At 43.0% G+C, this 22654-nt stretch overlaps 1 protein-coding gene across 3 annotated transcripts in view; it reads left to right on the top strand.

Annotated features, from left to right (window-relative positions):
- LOC132405345 (receptor expression-enhancing protein 2-like) overlaps positions 1 to 19580 on the top strand; it is a 138404-nt gene extending 118824 nt beyond the window's left edge. For all 3 annotated transcript variants that reach the window (XM_059990076.1, XM_059990078.1, XM_059990077.1), the window contains 2 exons: positions 10136 to 10305; positions 11856 to 19580. In XM_059990076.1, coding sequence (XP_059846059.1) covers positions 10136 to 10305; positions 11856 to 11930 — 245 coding nt within the window. In that variant the 3' untranslated portion in view covers positions 11931 to 19580. The remainder of the gene's footprint in view (positions 1 to 10135; positions 10306 to 11855) is intronic.
- The last annotated feature ends 3074 nt before the right edge of the window (positions 19581 to 22654 follow it).

Genomic DNA, 22654 nt, shown 5'->3' with positions numbered 1-22654 from the left:
GCTCCGAGGGTGAGGGTCCCGAATTCCACCAGCTCCGAGTGAGAGGGTCCCGAATTCCACCAGCTCCGAGTGTGAGGGTCCCAAATTCCACCGTGTAATCCAGCAGCGAGTGGGAGGGTCCTGAATTCCACCGTATAATCCAGCTCCGAGTGTGAGGGTCTTCAGTTCCACCGTGTAATCCAGCACCGAGTGTGAGGGTCCTGAATTCCACCGTGTAATCCAGCACCGAGTGAGAGGGTCCTGAATTCCACCGTGTAATCCAGCTCCGAGTGTGAGGGTCCTGAATTCCACCGTGTAATCCAGCTCCGAGTGTAAGGGTCTTGAATTCCACCGTGTAATCCAGCACCGAGTGTGAGGGTCCTGAATTCCACCGTGTAATCCTGCACCGAGTGTGAGGGTCCTGAATTCCACCGTGTAATCCAGCTCCGAGTGTGAGGGTCCTGAATTCCACCGTGTAATCCAGCTCCGAGTGTGAGGGTCCTGAATTCCACCGTGTAATCCAGCTCCGAGTGTGAGGGTCCTGAATTCCACCGTGTAATCCAACACCGAGTGTGAGGGTCCTGAATTCCACCGTGTAATCCAACACCGAGTGTGAGCGTCCTGAATTCCACAGTATAATCCAACACCGAGTTTGAGGGTCCTGAATTCCACCGTGTAATCCAACACCGAGTGTGACGGTCCTGAATTCCACAGTATAATCCAACACCGAGTTTGAGGGTCCTGAATTCCACCGTGTAATCCAACACTGAGTGTGAGGGTCCTGAATTCCACTGTGTAATCCAACACCGAGTGTGTGGGTCCTGAATTCCACAGTATAATCCAACACCGAGTGTGAGGGTCCTGAATTCCACCGTGTAATCCAACACCGTGTGTGAGGGTCCTGAATTCCACCGTGTAATCCAGCACCGAGTGTGAGGGTCCTGAATTCCACCGTGTATTCCAACACCGAGTGTGAGGGTCCTGAATTCCACCGTGTAATCCAACACCGAGTGTGAGGGTCCTGAATTCCACCGTGTAATCCAGCACCGAGTGTGAGGGTCCTGAATTCCACCGTGTAATCCAACACCGAGTGTGAGGGTCCTGAATTCCACCGTGTAATCCAACACCGAGTGTGGGTCCTGAATTCCACCGTGTAATCCAACACCGAGTGTGAGGGTCCTGAATTCCACCGTGTAATCCAGCTCCGAGTGTGAGGGTCCTGAATTCCACCGTGTAATCCAACACCGAGTGTGAGGGTCCTGAATTCAACCGTGTAATCTAACACCGAGTGTGAGGGTCCTGAATTCCACCGTGTGAACCAGCTCCGAGTGTGAGGGTCCTGAATTCCACAGTATAATCCAACACCGAGTGTGAGGGTCCTGAATTCCACCGTGTAATCCAACACCGTGTGTGAGGGTCCTGAATTCCACCGTGTAATCCAGCACCGAGTGTGAGGGTCCTGAATTCCACCGTGTAATCCAGCACCGATTGTGTGTGTCCTGAATTCCACAGTGTAATCCAACACCGAGTGTGAGGGTCGTGAATTCCACCGTGTAATCCAGCTCCGAGTGTGAGGGTCCTGAATTCCACCATGTAATCCAGCACCGAGTGTGACGGTCCTGAATTCCACCATGTAATCCAGCACCGATTGTGAGGGTCCTGAATTCCACCTTGTAATCCAGCACCGAGTGGGAGGGTCCTGAATTCCACCGTGTAATCCAACACCGAGTGGGAGGGTCCTGAATTCCACCGTGTAATCCAGCACCGAGTGTGAGGGTCCTGAATTCCACAGTGTAATCCAGCACCGAGTGTGAGGGTCCTGAATTCCACCGTGTAATCCAGCACCGAGTGGGAGGGTCCTGAATTCCTCCCTGTAATCCAGCACCGAGTGGGAGGGTCCTGAATTCCACCGTGTAATCCAGCACCGAGTGTGAGGGTCCTGAATTCCACCGTGTAATCCAGCACCGAGTGTGAGGGTCCTGAATTCCACCGTGTAATCCAGCACCGGGTGTGAGGGTCCTGAATTCCTCCGTGTAATCCAGCACCGAGTGTGAGGGTCCTGAATTCCACCGTGTTATCCAGCACCGAGTGTGAGGGTCCTAAATTCCACCTTTTAATCCAGCACCGAGTGTGAGGGTCCTGAATTCCATCGTGTAATCCAACACAGAGTGTGAGGGTCCTGAATTCCACCGTGTAATCCAACACCGAGTGTGAGGGTCCTGAATTCCACCGTGTAATCCAACACTGGGTGTGAGGGTCCTGAATTCCACCGTGTAATCCAGCACCGGGTGTGAGGGTCCTGAATTCCACCGTGTAATCCAGCACCGGGTGTGAGGGTCCTGAATTCCACCGTGTAATCCAGCACCGGGTGTGAGGGTCCTGAATTCCACCGTGTAATCCAACACCGAGTGCGAGGGTCCTGAATTCCACTGTGTAATCCAACGCCGAGTGTGAGGGACCTGAATTCCACCGTGTAATCCAACACCGGGTGTGAGGGTCCTGAATTCCACCGTGAATCCAGCACCGGGTGTGAGGGTCCTGAATTCCACTGTGTAATCCAACACCGAGTGTGAGGGTCCTGAATTCCACCGTGTAATCCAGCACCAGGTGTCAGGGTCCTGAATTCCACCTTGTAATCCAACACCGAGTGGGAGGGTCCTGAATTCCACCGTGTAATCCAGCACCGAGTGTGATGGTCCTGAATTCCACCGTGTAATCCAGCACCGGGTGTGAGGGTCCTGAATTCCACCGTGTAATCCAGCACCGGGTGTGAGGGTCCTGAATTCCACCGTGTAATCCAACACCGAGTGTGAGGGTCCTGAATTCCACCGTGTAATCCAGCTCCGAGTGTGAGGGTCCTGAATTCCACCGTGTAATCCAACACCGTGTGTGAGGGTCCTGAATTCCACCGTGTAATCCAGCACCGATTGTGAGGGTCCTGAATTCCACCTTGTAATCCAGCACCGAGTGGGAGGGTCCTGAATACCACCGTGTAATCCAACACCGAGTGGGATGGTCCTGAATTCCACCGTGTAATCCAGCACCGAGTGTGAGGGTCCCGAATTCCACCAGCTCCGAGTGTGAGGCTCCCGAATTCCACCAGCTCCGAGTGTGAGGCTCCCGAATTCCACCAGCTCCGAGTGTGAGGGTCCCGACTTCCACCAGCTCCAAGTGTGGGTCCCGAATTCCACCAGCTCCGAGTGTGAGGGTCCCGAATTACACCAGCTCCGAGTGTGGGTCCCGAATTCCACCAGCTCCGAGTGTGAGGGTCCCGACTTCCACCAGCTCCAAGTGTGAGGCTCCCGAATTCCACCAGCTCCAAGTGTGGGTCCCGAATTCCACCAGCTCCGAGTGTGAGGGTCCCGAATTACACCAGCTCCAAGTGTGGGTCCCGAATTCCACCAGCTCCGACTGTGAGGGTCCGGACTTCCACCAGCTCCGAGTGTGAGGGTCCCGAATTCCACCAGCTCCAAGTGTGGGTCCCGACTTCCACCAGCTCCGAGTGTGAGGGTCCCGACTTCCACCAGCTCCAAGTGTGGGTCCCGAATTCCACCAGCTCCGAGTGTGAGGGTCCTGAATTCCCCCGTGTAATCCAGCACCGGGTGTGAGGGTCCTGAATTCCACCGTGTAATCCAGCACCGGGTGTGAGGGTCCTGAATTCCACTGTGTAATCCAACACCGAGTGTGAGGGTCCTGAATTCCACAGTGTAATCCAGCACCGGGTGTGAGGGTCCTGAATTCCACCGTGTAATCCAGCACCGGGTGTGAGGGTCCTGAATTCCTCCGTGTAATCCAGCACCAGGTATGAGGGTCCTGAATTCCACTGTGTAATCAAACACCGAGTGTGAGGGTCCTGAATTCCACCACGTAATCCAGCACTGGGTGTGAGGGTCCTGAATTCCACCGTGTAATCCAACACCGAGTGTGAGGGTCCTGAATTCCACCGTGTAATCCAACACCGGGTGTGAGGGTCCTGAATTCCACCGTGTAATTCAGCACCGGGTGTGAGGGTCCTGAATTCCACCGTGTAATCCAGCACCAGGTGTGAGGGTCCTGAATTCCACCGTGTAATCCAACACCGGGTGTGAATGTCCTGAATTCCACCGTGTAATCCAGCACCGGGTGTGAGGGTCCTGAATTCCTCCGTGTAATCCAGCACCAGGTGTGAGGGTCCTGAATTCCACCGTGTAACCCAGCACCGAGTGTGAGGGTCCCGAATTCCACCGTGTAACCCAGCACCGAGTGTGAGGGTCCCGAATTCCTCCGTGTAATCCAGCACTGGGTGTGAGGGTCCTGAATTCCACCGTGTAATCCAGCTCCGAATGTGAGGGTAATGAATTCCTCCGTGTAATCCAGCACTGGGTGTGAGGGTCCTGAATTCCACTGTATAATCCAACACCGAGTGTGAGGGTCCTGAATTCCACCGTGTAATCCAGCACCGAGTGTGAGGGTCCTGAATTCCACCGTGTAATCCAGCTCCAAGTGTGAGGGTCCTGAACTCCACCGTGTAATCCAACACCGAGTGTGAGGGTCCTGAATTCCACCGTGTAATCCAGCACCGAGTGTGAGGGTCCTGAATTCCACCGAGTAATCCAACACCGAGTGTGAGGGTCCTGAATTCCACCGAGTAATCCAGCACTGAGCATGACACATGTGAAGTATCTAATCCACTACCTTTGTTCCTTTTCCCGGATGGTTGAAAACCCAGTACATCTCAGCAGTGAATTCCTCATATTTATTGCAAATTGTGGTTTTATTATCCCAGTTAGTGGCGGCGCAGATCAGAGTTCACCCAGTCATGAGAGAAATGACAAAGGCAATCTTGGCTTAGTCCATAGAATACAGAAATGGATGGAGTTCGAAATGTAAGATACACGGTTGAGATTGGTGAGCAAATAGTCAATGGTTTCCTGCTGCCTCCAGATCGCAAACTGATATTTGTGGATGTCTTGCTTTGGTTGAGCAAATTCTACTGGGTCAACTTTTGTTTCACTCATCCTGTCACGAAGTAAAGGAGCCTTGATCTAAAAGCAGAGCAGGGGAGATGATTCGACAATAGCCAGTAACTGCAAAATAACAAGCCACGAGAGGCCATAAAACAAGAGAGAACTATACTAAACACCACATCCAACATCATAACTGAAGGCTAGGAGCAACTGGTTGAGGCTGGCTGGTCCGATGGGTAAACAAGGACTGTGGATAGAAGCTGGGTTTAAATAGGCTGCAGGTGTTGCATTGGAAACGAGTGGCAGGTGATTCTTGTTAGTTGGTTGTGACTGAAAGGTGCCTTCCTGTGCAGGCTTGACATCTGCATGCCACAATTTGAGGGTGTGATAATTGCTTTTCTGTTTTCTTGGGTAATTGTAGCTGTGACACTCAAGGAGGTAAATGTCACCAGGACTCAGGCATCGAGTCTGGTTTTGTGGCTCAGGAGGGAAGGGGGGAAGAAGAGAAGAGCATTGTTGATAGGGGATTCAATAGTTAGGGGAACACACTGAAGTCTGTAGATGTGAAAGAGACACCTGCATTGTATGTTGTCTCTCAGGTGCCAGGGTCAGGGATGTTTCAGATCATGTCCCTAGCAGTCTTAAGGGGGAGGGTGAGCTGCTAGGAATCAGAGTACATATTGGTATCAATGACAACGTAGGAAAAGTCATAAGGTCCTGAAGAATGAATAGAGAGAGCAAGGTAGGAAGCTGAAAAGCAGGACCTCAAGAGTAGTAATCTCTGAATTGCTGCCTGTACCACACACCAGTGAGGATAAAAATAGGATTATTTGGCTGACGAATGAGTGGCTGAAGAATTGATGCAGTGGCAGGATTTCAGATTTGTTAATTATTGGGATCTTTTCTGGGGCAAATATGATCTGTACAGAGGAGACGGATTACACCTGAACTCAAGGAGAACCAAGATTTGCTAGAGCTGATGGAGTGGGTTTAAACTAGATTAACAGTGGGATGGGAACCAGAGTGGGTGGGGCAGTTGGTGTAAAGATAGATGCAATGTATAGAGGCAGTGAATAGGGCATAAGTATAGTCAGATGGGTGCAAGTGTACTATTTTAATGCAAGAAGATTCAGAACAAGGCTGATGAAATTACAGCATGGGCCAGTATATGGAACTATGATGTTGTGGCCATGTTGTGGAGAGATCTTCTACTAAGTTAGTATGGGTGGAAGTCAGAAACAGGAAGGGAGCACTTGCTGTCTTGGGAGTATTCTATAGACTTACCCCTACCCCAGTAGCGACAGAGACTCTGAGGAGCAGATTAGGAGGCAAATTTTAGAAAGATTAAAAAATAACAGGGTTGTTGTCATGGGTGACTTCAACTCCCCTAATATCCATCAATATTTCTTCAGTGCAAAAGTTTGAAATGGAGCAGAATTTGTTAGGTGTGTTCAGGAAGGATTCCTGACCCAATATGCAGACAGGTAGACTACTGAATCTGGTAGAAGGCAAGGAACCTGGTCAGGTGATAGATCTCTTGGTGGGTAATCATTCGGAGATAGTGACCATAACTCCCTGCCCTTTACCATTGACTTGGACAGGAATATGAGCAGATAGTATAGGTAGGTGTCTAATTGGGGAGAATGAATTATGATGCTTTTCAGCAGGAAATTTGGACTGTAAATTAGGAACATATTTAGAATGGGGAAATGTACAACAGAAATGTGAAAGTTGTTTAGGGAGTACTTGTATAGGGTTCTGGATTGGTTTGTCCCACTAGGGGAGGGAAAGAATGGTAGGGTAGTGGAACCATTGTTGATGAGAGATGTAGAGCTCCTAGTCAAGAGGAAGCAAGAAGCATACTTAAGCATAGGGAACAGGAATCAGATAAGGACGTGGAGATTTACAAGGTAATCAAGAAGGAGCTTAAGAATGAACTTTGGAGAGCCAGAAGGGGGCATGATAAGGTCTTGATGAGTAGGATTAAGGAAAATCATAAGGCATTTTACACATACAGTACCTAAAGAAAAGGAGGAGAGTGAGAATAGGAACAATCAGGGATAGAAGAGGAAATGTGCCTGGAGTCGGAGCAGGTAAGGGAAGTCTTTAATGAATACTTTACTTCAGTATTTTCCAGTCAGAGGGACCTTTACAAATGCAAGGACAGTGTAAAACAGGCTGATATGGTAAAACATTATGACATTAAGAAAGAGGATGTACGGGAACGTTTGACAGACATTTGATCCCCAGGGGTAGATGGGGTGTACTCCAGGTTGCTACAGGAAGTGAAGGAAAAGAATGTTGTGCCTTTGAGGATGATCCTTGTGTCGTTATTGGCTGCAGGAGTAGTACCAGAAAACTGGAGGTGGCAAATGTTTAAGAAAGGGAAAAGGGATCACCTTTAGAAATTAATATGGAATGGTGACAACATTATCACTGTCATCAGTGGTGACAACATTATTGAAGAGGGTTCTTAGGGGCAGGATTTATGAGCATTTGGTGAAGCATTGATTGAAGATAGTAAGCATGGCTTTGTGAGGGGCAAATCATGCCTCATAAGCCAGCATGACTTGTTTGAAGATGTGTGAAAACAAATGGATGAAGATAGAGCAGTGGATGTTGTGTATGTGCATTTTCGTAAGGAATTTTACAAGGTTCCCCATGGTAGTCTCATTCAGAAAGTCAGGAGGAATGGGACTGAGGGAAACTTGGCTATGTGGATTCAGAATTGGCCTGCGTACTGAAGGTAGAGGCTGGTAGTAGATGGAGTGTATTCTGCTTGGAAATTGGTGACCAGGGGTGTTCAACAGAGATCTGTTCTGGGACCCCTGCTTTTTTTAAATTTTTATAAATGATGTGTCTGAGGAAGTTGAAGTGAGGGTTAGTAGGTGACACAAAGGTCGGTGATGGTGTGGATAGTGTAGAGGGGTGGTGGAACAGAGCTGGGCTGAGAGGTGGCAGAGGGAATTCAATACCGAAACGTGTGAAGTGATACACTTTGGGAAGGATGAACTTGATGGCAGAGTACAGGGTTAATGGCAGGATTCTTAGCCGTGTGGAAGAATGGAGCAATCTTGACAGATACCTCACAGGTGCTGTGCGAGTTGCCAGACTGGTTAAGAAGGCATATGGTGTGTTTGCCTTCATTATTTGGGGAAATGAGTCCCAGAGCATGAGGAAATGTTGCAGCTCTACAAAACTGTGGTTAAGTCAGACTTAGAATATTATGCTCCGTGCTAGTCGCCTCACTATAGGAAGGATGTGGAAGCGCTGGAGAGGGCAGAGAAGATTTATCAGAATGATGCCTGGATTGTTGAGCATGTCTTATAAGTAAAATCTGAGCAAGCTAGGCCTTTTCTTTTTGGAGCAAACAAGGATGAGAGGTGACTTGATAGATGTATCAAAGATTATAAGAAGCATAGATTGAGATAAATGGCTAGCACAAGAGGGCACAGTTTTAAAATACTTGGAAGTAGGTACAGAGGAGATGTCAGGGTTAAGATTTTTAAGCAGAGTGGTGAGTGCATGGAATGGGCTGCCGGTGACAATGGTGGAGGTGGTACGTTAAGAGACTCCTGGATAGGTACATGGAGTTTAGAAAAATCGAAGGCTATGGGTAACCTTAGGTACTTTGTAAAGTAAGTACGTGTTCAGCACAGCATTGTGGGCCGAAGAGCCAGTATTGTGCTGTAGGGTTTCTATGTGTGGACATCCGGAGACTTTTTCCCCAGAACAGAAATGGCTGTTACAAGGGAGCATATTTTTAACGTGATTGGAGGGAAGTATAGGGGATGTCAGAGGTAAGATTTTTTTCAGAGAGATTGATATGTGTGCGGAAAGCCAGGGGTAATGGTAGAGGCATAAACAATTAGAGATGCTTAAATAGGCACGTGTATAAAATAAAAATGGAGGGTTATGTGGGAGAAAAGGGGTCAGATTGATCAGTAAGTTAAAAGGTCAGCATGACATCATAGTCTAAAGTGCTTGGACTACCCTGTATGGTTCCATGTTCTATAACAGACAATCCACTTGATTGGAACCCTATCTTAACATCTCAGCCATTCATTCCCTGAACCATGTCTGCAGTGTATGAACTACCTCCATGACACATTGTGGTTACTCGCCTAGAATACTTAGACAACATCTACCAAACCCATGATTTTTATCATTATGAAGACAAGGGCAACAGACACCTGTTAACATCTGTTTTCTCTCTTTGTTCTACATTATTGTGTCTCAGAAAGACATTGCAACACCTAGGTCCTAGAACCCAACCCCCCACCCAGCAACAGCATTAGGGAATACCTTCGCCAGGATAGCAGTAGTTCAAAGGCTCAAAGGTCCAGTTTAATGTCAGAGAAATGTATACAATATACATCCTGAAATGTTTTTACTTTGCAAACATCCACGAAAACAGAGGAGTGACCCAAAGAATGAACGGCAGTTAAACATGAAAACCCCAAAGTCCCCCCCCATGCGTAAGCGGCAGCAAAGCAATGATATCCCCCTCCCCCCGGCAAAAAGAAAGCTCACCCACTACCGAGCACAAGCGTGAGCTAGGCGACGGCAACGACACAGACCTTGCGGTTACCCCAAAGACTATCACAGTTCATCCGGCATTCGGCAGACCCACAGGTTCTCTCTCTCCCTGGCAAGGGTGAGGGAGGTGCCCCCCATTTTCACAGCGAGCGGGAGACATAACAACAACCCGCTGGTTCACGATGTTAAAAAGTCCATTTCAAGATAGATCAAGCTTAAGGGCATTTAGAGATGGGCAATAAATGCTGTAAAAGCAAGCAACATCCATATTCTAAGAAAGTGATAAGTAAAGAATATCACCTATAGTGTGATGTCTCTCATGTCCAATGAAGGAACAAAGGCAGTTTTTTTCATTTCACATTGGTAGGGCAGGAATATTTGGCTGCAATTCTTTGGGTGACTTTTTTAAGTTTTAAATGAGACTCTATTAATTGAACAAGCATCAATAAAGCCAAGTCGAGCATTATTGAAGCACAAATTGGAAAATGTATATGTCTATATTCCTTTAACAGTACCTGGTATTTATATATTACTATTACTCTGAGAAATCCATAATTTGTTTGCATCTGCTAAGAATTATATTTTCAGTATTTCTGAAATACTTTTGAGAAATGCACTCTCACAATATGTTGTTTTGGGTTTTAGCCTTCTTTTCGCTTGCTGTTTCTCAGACACACGCCGGCTTTCTTCAGGGGAAGAACTGGGAAATGCACAGGCCCAGAAGTCAGATGGAGAGCAGCCAGATGTGAAACTTGAACAAGCAGATGAAGATACCGTGGACAAAGTACCAAAACGCACCCAGAGCCTTAAAGCCAGTAAACAAAAACTTCAGCGTTCAGAGGTATTTTATTATATTTGATAGCCTCAATTAAATTTAGTTATCAAAATGCTCTCTTATTTATTTGTTACCCGCTCCATCAGTTAATATCCTGCAGCTCATCAACTCTTCCTCTTCAAGGGTTACATTGATTTGTGGGTATTTTAATAATACAGAGATCTAACTGAATGAAACAGTATAGATTTTGAAGAACCATATTAAACGTCTGAAATTCTTTTGAGTTTAGAAAATAAAATGAATTTGTTCAGAAATGCAGATGTTTGTGGTGTTTAATTTCCACAAATTACAATGCAGAATGAAATCTTGATACTTCTACTGTACTTATCCAAAATATAAGATAAACTGAATGGGCACTTAATTAATGCTGGGTGGTGTGAATCTTTGAAAGGCTTACAGATGTTGATGTAGGCATAGGAATCAAGATTCTTTGATTGATCAGCAATACTTAATTCCTACAGGCTTTGTTCCTTTCAAACGAGAGCCAGTGATAAACAACTGTCACGCAGAAGCTATTTTTCAAAACTGCTTTGTTTTTCAATTTAAGACTGGATTTTGCTTTTGTTAATGAATGTACTTGTAACCCCCCCCCCCCCCCCCGGGTCGCCTCAGGCTCGCTCAGCTCGTTCTTGTCTAGGGGGAGCAGCCTTCGGCCCCACCAAACTGGGTAATCAGCTGGTGTGGATGCTGTGTGATGTCCCTGCCTCGCCCACAAACAGACGGTACACCATATGCGATTAAATGAGTACAATTTATAAAGGTTACTATAACTAAGTGATTAATAACGATACAGTATATATGAAGGAGAAAAAAAAAGAAAAGGCGCCGAACTTATCCAAGTCCAAACCACTTCGTGCACAACCGTTGGAGCTCAATTACTGAAGTCTTCTGGCCACCATTCGATCCCCTCCAAATTCCTTGACTCGCAGCTCAGGACCAACTGAAGTGGCCAACCAAACACATCTATCTTCATCTCCTCTCCTCGGGGTACCTCCTGGCCTCGGACCTCCACTTGGGGTCTGTTCCTCGCCCAGTTTACAGCATCACATCCTCGCTCTCTCTCACCCCCTCGCACCGATCTCCCCAAAATGCCCGCCAACAATAGCTTACAGACTCAGAAGAAAGAACAACATTAATCCCAATTGGTTTACACAGGAATACAATTCTCCTTATCAATAAATTTTAACCCAAACAAGCTTCCAGCACTCTCTCACAACAAAGAAGCATTCCTACTTTTAACAGAGAAGACATTTTGATTAACATACTCAGTAACAAAGATAAAGAAGAAACCCCCCCCCCCCCCCTTTACATACTCATCGCAAATACACGAGCACTTTGTCAAAAATCAGTAGCTTGCAGAGCTTGCAAAGCTGGAGAGCACTTGGGAGTGGATGCACTGGGTAATTTTACTTCTGAGCACACTCACTGAGGCCAGCAGTGGACTCATCTCCCTGGGTGGTCCAACATATTGCTCCGTTTTCCTAATGGAGTTGGACCATTGTTTGAGCTTCAACTCCCACAGTCTAATTGGTTGTCTCTTAATATCTGTTTTACAGCCACAATCGAAGAGTGTAAAGTTACGCGCTAAAAAGAAAGCCACCAGCACCGCCAGCAGTCCCGAGTCCGCGTGAGCTGGATCGCGTGGGGAAGAAGCCGTACAGAGTGCCACAAGTCTTTCCATCTGCCTTCAGTACATCACAGATTTGAGTCTTGCTTCAAGCAGAGAAACTGCCTCAGCATAATGGAAGAGCTATACCTTGTAAATAGGAGCTTGGGCACTGTGTCTTTAGCAGGTATGGGGGAATGCAGTCGTCACCACAGCATAGCAATACTTGAGCTGTTGTTGAGGGACTAGACTTAAGTAATCTTGCTCAGTGTTATATATGCATCTCATCCACAGTATTCAAAATAAAGTTCCACCAAAATATCTCCTAGGAAATATTAAGCCATTCTTATGTTTGCAATCACCATTACTTCCCTTTGGATTATTTTTCTTCCCCCATTTATATCACTTCCTGCTCCGTATGGTCTCTGTGAAAAGGCAGCATGGGAATAATAACTATGAATTTTAACATCAGTGAATAAAAAAAGGTGCCTGGAAGTGACCACGTGAATAGCTATTGCAAACTCGACCTTAAGCTAACCTAGAGGGTTTTAGCTTGCACTCTATTTGAACTGATAAAGAGAAGGAAAGCTGGCTGAGGTGTTTTGTGATGGTCCTGTAATTTTTTGGAATCAGGAAATCTTATAAACTGAAGATACAGTATGAGAAATGTTTTTAAACTTGTTATGTTTTCAGATTTTAGTTCTGTAACTTAATATTTCACCTAATTTAACAAACCAGCTATCTCAAAAAATAAAGAAAATACGTTAAACAAAGTAATTAGATTTTTAAAATATATTGTCATATTTAGATCTTTAGATGTCATTGGTAGCAGACTCACTGTATTCAATCAGAATTAAAACTATGCACTGGAAATTTATTTTCAGAATTAGAAAATCGCATTGCAAGAATGAACAGGAAAGCATGCTTAACTAACATACTACAAACGGAAAACTGTGCGTGGGGGTTATATCTTCATGGGAATTTGGTAGCATTAAAATGAATGTGAGGGTTTTTGTTGAGTTGGAAATTTATACATTGATTGTGAGAAAGTGATTTGGAATTCTAAATAATGGAAGTAGATGGAAAGTGACTTGGGTTTGCTGGAAATCTGTGCCGTGGAAGTGATGAGAGGGGACTATTCGTTTGGAATTGTACATAGTGTATAAGGAGAGCTGGGGACTGTGAAATAGAGAAGCCGCCAGAGATTTGGTTCAGTGAGAGGAAACTGATTGCTGCATTGGAAATCTGAACTAGGATATGGAATTGATTGTCCTTTCATTAATAGAACTGGGATTCTGAAATGGAATGTATTGATGTTATTTTCACCAATTTCCCAGAACTACAACTGCATTCAGAGATCCAGGTTCATGTAGCCTAATGATTACCTGTTTTTGAATGTCTGCATGGTTTTCCTATGCACTAGAAGTAGTTGAAATAGAATTTTCTAACTGTTATATAGACATCTAGGATCAGAACATTATTACCACGCTGCTTTCCAGAATCTCCCTGTAGGTTTTAAGAGATGGCTGGTGATGAACCATAAATAGTAATTTAATCAGTTTCTGGTGCTCTTGAAAACCATGAGTGTGAAGTGAGATTGATTTATGAAGATCAAGGTAAAATAAATTGGCTGCCAAGTGCTTGCTGTTCCCTAATCTGTGTAGCATGCCGTTTAGTTATTGTTCATGTTTTAGTATTTACCAGTAGATACTGTACATACAGTGGGGCTGAAGTAATGTCACATGAATGAAAATATAGTGATGTAGGAAATGAAGCTGTGTGAAATCATGTGATTATAACTGGAATATAGATATTTTTGCAAATGCATTACCAGGATATGCGCTATACTGTACATGATGTACCGGACTGAACAAAATGTATAACTTTTAATACACTGAATAAAAGCCTTCAGTTATCACTCTATACTAGAGGTCAGTGTAGTAAGCATGTTATTTCAGTGAGTGCCCCAATTACCTCCTCCTACATGTTTACATGATTTCTGTGTTATCATTAATACCTGGGTTATTTACAATTTTTGTAAAGAGAACATTTAAAATTACAACTTACAATCTCAGTTTATTACAAACATACATCTGTTAGTTAGTCTACACTGTTAGTTGTTACTGACCCAGACAAAAATATACTAGATTCAAATTCTATCCAATTTATTACAAAACACATACAATGCTGAAAGTTATACTTTGATACCCAAATCCCAAAAAGTGTAACATACTTTGAATGTCATTTGAGCTGAGCAGTTCTCTCTAGCTACTGCTTGTTGTTTTACTAGATCTACCCACCATCGAAACTTGATTGTAGTTAGAAATACTGATAGCAAATGATGGAAAATGAAATATACTGGTTCTCCATTATTGCTGGAACAAGATAAACCAGCCCCACTCACGTAATGGGAGAAATGTGAATGTATCTCATTGATGTTTAGCACCTCAAAACATTTTCATGCTGTAAATTTTCAATTGACTGACATTCACAATGATCAATAGGTTTTCATATCAGGAACAAATGCTGGTTTCCTGCAGAAAACTTCATTAATGGGAGAATATTTAGACAAAACCTTAAAGATGCACATGGTTAACCTATCAGGTTCCCACTAATCTGAGAATTTATGGAGGGTATTACAATAATTCATTTGCACTCCATTTGCGAGGAATATTGGTCTCACAAGAAGCTTTTGTTCTTTGCTGTACATGGTCACTATTTAAAGATATTTTAGGTGAATGTGCTTGACAAACGTCTTTCATCTCAATATTAGTTATATGTGGTATCTTGTTTATTTTCAAGATACTTATTCAATAACTAATTATTGGCATTGGTGACAGGTCTTATAGAAATTTATGAGGTAGGAAGCCATCCAACTCGATGTTTATGATCCCTTGTATCTATTAGTAACCTGCAAAGCTTTGCAGTGATTTGCTTAGTATGTATAATTAAGAAAAACTGATATTTTTCATGTCAGTCATTCATAAGATAGCTCTTATCAAAGCCTCAGGTACTCATATTAATTAAAGTCCTCTGTACTTCCTCAAACTATGTACATCTGGATTTGGATGTCAGGGTTCGGCAGTGTTTAATATTGATATCCCATGGGGAACCCAGTGTCCTGCAAGCCTCAGCCTTGTGCTTCATACATAAAGACCCAGGTATTTTTTTCTATTATTATGCTAGTCTGTGCTGACTAATGCATTCCTCTCAATGTAAGAAATATAATGCCAATTATTTTTTTTTATTTCTGAATGTTATGCAAGATGTTCAGTTGAGTTTGCTTAAAGTCTCAAGTAGTGTGCCTCACTTGTTTTAAACTGTATACATTGTTTTCATTATCAGATCTTGTTGCCCTTGGTGTATTTTATTACTGCTGCATTAGAGCTGGAGACTTGGCCTAGGTTTGAAAAAAAATATACAGACACACCCTCTTCTCTGTAATTTCACTGTACTGGGTTTCTCATTACATAGCTGAGCCAGGGAAGTTCCTGCTTTTATTTCCATTTTGCACTGTTAACTAATCTAACTTTAGCTGGTGAAGTGGAAAAGATGTTAAAAATTACCTCACAGAATCTGTGAAATCAGGAACCAATCAGTCTCCAATGACTCCTCAAACCCCTTTGGTAAAGAAGCATCGAGGGATCTTGATGAAGAATAGCTATTGGACTCAAAATTCACTAAGGCGCACTGTGACAAAGCAATGGAGGTTGGAGACACGATGCATTAAAAACAGAAAGCTGATGTGGAGTAAAGACTCCAAAGGAGCTTTGAGAATTAACTGCTATTTCCAATCACATCTGCAGAGAAATAAGTTTATCCTCTTTTCCAAAAACATTCTGAATGCTCCTCTATCCATGTAACTAATTAGTTCTCTTCAATGCAAGTGGTTATTGCTAACCACTCATAAATATATATTAAGTTATTTGGTGAATAGATTAAACTGGATATAATATTTTAGGTGGTAATGCTTTCATTTATTTTGCTCTCTCAAAAATGGTGTAAAGTTCTATAAGAAATTCCATGGAGCATGAACAAGTCTTTGTATGGAAGTATTTAGTCCCATTCAACAAGAGGGTTTAGAGAACCATAAAACAGTACAATACAGAGGCTATTCAGCCCATCATGTCCAGGTCAGCATCCACAGTCCACCCACAATCTCCAACTGTTAGTTTACTGCTGGACTATAAGCCAAAATCCAAAGATGGTGCTCCAATGTCTACTCACCAAGATCATCTGCAACAAGGATTCAAGTTTGATATTCACTTCCATCCATTTCTATGAAGTAAAGAATGGAACAGAATAATTGCCGGCATTCTCACTCCTGAAAGCAAAGTCAGGAACATTTCCGGCTACATACTGAATCAGATTTACTAGTTTAAAAATTTACTTGGAATGCAGGGACCAAATTGGGGTATTCACAGCAATTTCCTGCTGGAATCTTTTAGAGCCCGGTGCATTTCCTCCTCATCCACATTGCAGAAAACCTGGGCAATTCTAAATACTAAATCTTGTTTAAGTTGCACCAGTTATATTCTAGCAGGATAATAACCACTAAATGGAAACCAATAAAGAAGTTTAATATTTATGAAATAAATAACCAAACATTATTATCTTCCTCTGAGGTACTACTTATTTTCAGCTGTAACGTAATAGTAAATAGAACCCCAATTTTCCAGGTGAGCATTCTCTGACTAAAAGCCACTAACATTAATTCTTGTAAGTGGCATGGGCTCAAAGCACTTTGTTTGGAATGTCACTTTTCTCCTCATTAATGGCCTTGGGACCCTAGAAATAAACTGCTGATAAGCTATCTTCCATTTTGTCCTTAGCTCTGTGTTGGAAATTGTCTCAATGGCCCAGCAAGCAAAGACAGCCCCACAAATAAAATATCTTTCCACCCTCATCCATGCTAATGGCCTATACAAAAATTTAATCAAGTTTCTCCTGCTGTACACTACTATACTGCCACAGAAGTGGCAGAACCCACTGTTAAACATGCAGTGAAAAATTAATTATTTTATCATAAGGCCAGTTCCTCTAGGGATTTGCACAGCAGCATATTAATATTCCTAAACACCCACCCACTGCTACAAGAGCCATGTACCTATAGCTGGCAAGTCAAAACAATATGTCAAAGCTTTTAAGGATTACATTTTAACACCTGAATTTAACTTTATGACTGTTAATAATATGCTTCATCTCTCACCTTTTCAATGCTCCAGATCATTTAATTATACAAAGAAATGTGTAGGATTCAATGTCATCTCTAGGTTGCAGCCACGACGATGTAGGGCAGGTATGTTGAATAGGTTGATATTTTCCTGTTTATATGTTTGGATCTAATTGTCTTCCTTATCTACGTGTCCTTTCACGTGTCCTGTCCTTTCTCTTTGGTTTCTCTCATTCTCCCCACTCGATTCTGTCATTTTTTTCCATCCTGTTTCTTTCTTTCTCTCCCATCCCCTGCACGTTTAAAACATAATGCATATTTAACAATTTCATAATTTTCTAACTTATATATGACAATGGGTTTCATGAGAGAAATTGTAAGAATCCATTGTCAGTGGACTTGGCTCTCTGACTGCATAAGTTGATCAGAAGAGGAATGTTAACATCATTGTAATTAAGAAGCTGCATCCTAGTTGTTGTGAAACTGCACTTGATATGTGAACTGAATAATCTTCAATTGATCATGTACACTTCTCAATGGAACTTGTAGCTTACTTGTTGTGGTTACCCCGCTTAATTACAACAAGCAAAACCTTAATCTGGATCTATTAATCCACAGAACAGGTTTGAAGCTTACATGTGGATTTAAACCCACACTCTACCAGAACCAAACTGAGCCAAATCACTTTCATTCTGCAACAATACTGTACCTCTTCAGTCTCCAGCTCAAGCTTCCTTATTAACCATTTTTACTGTGCCTTGTAAAAATATTCAGTCCTTTTTCCCCAGTAGAGCCCAAAAACAGAGAAAAACTAAACATTCAAAAACTGAAATGTCAGCAGTTCAGAAGTATTCACCCCCATTCACTCAGTACTTATTTGAACCACCTCTTGCAGCTATTACAGCCAAAAGTCTTTTGGGATAAGTCTAAATTAGCTTTACACAATGTGATGGAGCAAGACTTGCCCATTCCTCCTTGCTCAAGCTGTGCCACTTTAGCAGGGGAGTGGCAGAAGACAGCTATCCTGAGGTCTTGTCAGTGATGTTTGATTGGGTTAAGGTCGGGACTGACTGAGCCATGCAGGCATATCAATTTTCTTCATTCGAAGCTACTCCATAGATGCTCTGGCAGTGTGCTTTGAGTCGCTTTCTTACAGAAAGGCAAACTTCCTCCCCAGTTTAAGCTTTCTGGCAGAGGCTAGCAGGTTTTTATCCAGGATCTCTCTCTATTTAGCAGCATTCATCTTCCCATCAATCCTGATCCGAATTCCAGTCCCTGTTGCTGAAAAGCATCCCCATAATATGATGCTACCTTCACCATACTTTACAGTAGGGAAGGTGTTACCCGACGAAGGATTAGATTAACCCCACAAGTACTGCTTAGTGTTGAGGCCAAAAAGTTCAAATTTAGTCTCATCCAACCACAAAACCTTGTCCACATCTTTACAACATTTTCAAATTATGCTTTGTAGAGTCTTTATGGACAAAGATGTTTTTCTATTTTAGCCAGGGCTTCTTCCTTGCTACTTTTTTTTTTGCAAAGCCGTAGAGGTTGTGGAGCCATGAACTTCATCTCCAGTTGCAGCCACTGACTTTTGCAGCTCACTCAGAGTGACTGGTGGCATCCCGTTCGCCTCTCTTATAAGTGCCATTCTACTCCAGTGATTAAAAAGACAGTGGTGTCCTGCCTTAGGCAGTGTGTTTTCCCACTTTTTCATGATGGACTGCACTGAACTCTGAGGTAAGTTCAGTGCCTTTGAAATTGTACCCTTCCCCAGATTTATGCTTCTCTATAATCATTTTCTGACTTATCTTGAATGCTCTTTTGTCTTAACTTTGGTTTGATCTGTTGAAAATTTTCCTTACTGTTGCACCTTACAGAGTTTATTCTTATTAATTCATTGAAAACAGGAGATCCTCCAATTTTCTACATCAACAAACTGGGTGACTTGGTAAGGTAATATATAGTATTGCACCTGAGGAATATTAGCCTAGTAATGACAAAGAGGATGAATACTTTTTCAGCCTCACAATTTTGGTTTTTAATTTTGAGTAAATTATTGACAGGTTTTAGAATTTTTTTTGATTTGAAATGACGCACATTGTCTTGTAGATTAGCTTAAAAATCCCTACTTCAATATAGTTTAAATTTAGAAAATGAGACAGTAAGATGTGAAAGTAGTTGTGGGGGTTTTTCAAGGCATTTTCCTCACTGCAAAACTTTACAGTCTACATAAATGCAAAGGTGAATTTCTGTAACAACTATTTAAATGCCAAGCCAAGAGGTGCACATTATTTATCAATAGTTGTGACTAACTGGTAGTGACGTTTTTCTATATGTATATATAGTTTAGCAGGAGTTGCATTTTCTGTATTTTTTCTAAACTGCACATGTCCTTACCTGGTTTGTAAACCAGTATTTGGTTACTTAACAGTACATATTTAACAATGTAATGTCTATTTGAAACTGCATAATTAAAAGAAAAATGACTGTTTTTTGTTATCTGATTGAATAATATAACATTTCTTGAAACTATTTCAGAAACTCCAAGACTGATGTTAGCTTTCATTTCAAATATCAGCAGGCTGCAATGAGCTCGCCATTTGTTGGTGACACAATGCAAGGTTTAAAAAGAGCTCCAGTGCTTTTGACTCCTATCAATAGGCTACAGTCAGTGTCGGGCCAATAAAGATAAGGGAGGTGTAAGCAGAGCGGCCATTGTTGGAGTGGAGCAGTGCTAGAGTGGTCCGGCTTTGGCTCAACAGGCTTCAGCAAGCACAGGCAGAGGTTCTAAGTAAGTTTCTGGTCAGTTTTATTTTCTGTTAGTACATAGCTAGTGTGCTGAGAATGGGTCCGGAGGTAATGGTATGTTCTTTGTGTAAGCTGTGGGAACTCTGAAAGACCACCAGTTTCCCTGATAACTACATCTACATGAAGTGTACTGAGCTGCAGTTCCTTAGAGACCATGTTAAGAAACAGCAGCAATAGTTGAATGACTTTGGCTCATACGGGAAAATGAGGAGGTGATAGATAGGAGCTACAGGAAGGTAGTCATCCATAAGCTGCAGGGGATAGGTACCTGGTAGGTACCAGTATACAGAATAAGGTAGACTAACTTGTAGCACAGTTAAAGACTAGAAGGTGTGATGTTGTGTGCATCTGTGAGTCATGGCTGAAAGAAGATCATAGTTGGGAGCTTAACATCCGAAGATAAACCTCGTATCAAAAGGACAGGCAAGTAGGCAGGGGGAGTGAGGGAAGGAATAGGCAGCCACTGTAGAGTACCTTGTAGCCAATCCCCTCAATATTAAGAATACTACTTTGGATACTGTTGGGGGGCAGTGGTCTAGGAGAAACCGCAGTGACTGGGTCTCTGCCACCAAGTCTGGATCTGTGGATCAGAAGAGAAAGGAGTGCAGTAGTGATAGGGGATTCCACAATTAGAGGAGTAGAGAGCAGATTCTGTCAACTTGAAAGAGACACATGTCATCTCCCAGTTAGCAAGATTATGGATGTCTCAGGTTGGGTCCACAGCATTCAAAAGGGGGGGGGGGGGAGGTTGTGAGCAGCCAGAAGTGGTGGTACACATTGGCAGAAAAAGAGAGGATGTCCTGAAGAGAGAATAGAGGAAGTTAGGCTAAACTGAAAAGCAGAACCTAGAGGGTAGAAATCTCTGGATTACTGTCTGTGCCATAGTGCGAATAAGAATAGGATGATCTGGCAGATGAATGTGTGGCTGAAGAAATGATGCAGGGGGCAAGGTTTTGGATTTCTGGATCATTGGGATCTCTTCTAGGGAAGGTATGACCTGTATAAAAAGAGGATGGATTACACCTGAACACAACGGGGACCAAAATCCTTGCGGGCAGGTTTGGTAGACCTGTGGGAGAGGGTTTAAAATAATTTGCCAGGAGGATGGGAATCAGATTGATAGGACTGAGGTAGTGAGACTGTGAGGAGGTAGGATGAGTGAAATTGTAATAGGGAGCCTAAATCGAAAAAAGTGATGAATACAGGACTGAAGGTGTTAAATTTTAATGCGCGCAGTACACGGAAAAAGTTTTGTGATCTTGTAGTGCAGTTAGAGACTGGCAGATGTGGGCATGTGTGAGTTGTGGCTGAAAGAAGGTAATAGTTGGGAGGTTAACATGCAAGAAACTACAAGGGTAAAAAGATCCTGATGGGAGTTATATACAGGCCACCAAAAAGTAGCCTGGATGTGGCCACAAATTACAATGGGAGATTTAAAAAAAAGGCATGCAAAAAGGGCAACGTTGAGACAATCATGGGGATCTCAATGTGTAGGCAGATTGGGAAAATCAAGTTGATGCTGATCCCAAGACAGGGAATTTGTAGAATACCTATGAGATGCCTTTTTAAGAGCAGCTTATGGTTGAAACAACTAGGGGAATGGCAATTCTGGATTGGATGCTGTATAATAACCCAAATTTGATTAGGGAGCTCAAAGTAAAGGAACCCTTAGGAGACCGTCATCATGATATGATAGAATTCACCCTGCAAATTGAAAGAGAAAGAATCTAAAGTCAGATCTGTCAGTATTACAGTGGAGTAATGGGAATTACAGAGGCTTGATAGAGAGTGATTGGAAGTGGTTACTAGCAGAGATGATGGCAGAGTAGCAATGGCTGGTGTTTCTGAGCGAAATTTGGAAGATGCAGGAAAGATACATCCCAAAGATGAAGAGTTCATGGAGGGTGAGGCAACTGTAAGCCAACATAAAAGCAAAAGAGAGGGCGTGTAATTTTGCAAAAATTATTGAGAAGATAGAGCATTGGAAAGCTTTTAAAACCAACAAAAGGTAACCAAAAACATAGAGAAAAGATGAAATATGGAGGTAATCTAGCCAATAATATAAGGTTAGATACCAAAAAGTTTTTTAGACTCATTAGGAGCAAAAGAGAGTCAAGAGAGGATATCGGACTGCTGGAAAATGAAACGTCATATTGGGCAACAAAGAAATGGCTGATGAATGCAATAACTATTTTGATTCAGTCTTCACCATGGAAGTCACTAGCAGAGTGCCAGAAATGAGAGAGTGTCATTACTATTACTAAGGAGAAGGTGCTTGGGAAGCTGAGAAGTCTGGAAGTAAATAAGTCACCTGGATCAGATGGACTGCAGTTCTGAAAGAGGTATCTGAAGAGATTGTAAAAGCATTAGTAAATGATCTTTCAAAAATCACTAGATTCTGGAACGGCTCCAGAGTTCCTGAAAATTGCAAATGTCACTCCACTCTTTAAGAAAGGAGAGAAGCAGAAGGAAGAAAATTATAGGCCAGTTAGCCTGGTTTCAGTGATTGGAAAGATGTTGGAGCCAATAGTTAAGGATGTGGTTTCGGGCCACTTGGAGGCCAATATCAGCGTGGTTTTCTACAACGGAAATTTTGACTGAAAAATCTGTTGGAATTCCTTGAGGAAATAACAGACAGGATAGACAAAGGAGAGTCAGTGGGTGTTGTTTATTTGGATTTTTAGAAGGCCCTTGACAAGATGCCACACATGAGGCTGTTCAACAAGATAAGAGCCCATGGTATTAGCATGGATAGAAGGTTGGCT

This window comes from Hypanus sabinus, chromosome 15 (assembly GCF_030144855.1).
Source record: "Hypanus sabinus isolate sHypSab1 chromosome 15, sHypSab1.hap1, whole genome shotgun sequence".
Taxonomy (NCBI): Eukaryota; Metazoa; Chordata; class Chondrichthyes; order Myliobatiformes; family Dasyatidae; genus Hypanus; species Hypanus sabinus.
Note: the sequence above shows the minus strand (reverse complement) of the source record. Positions and strands in the feature narration are given on the sequence as shown.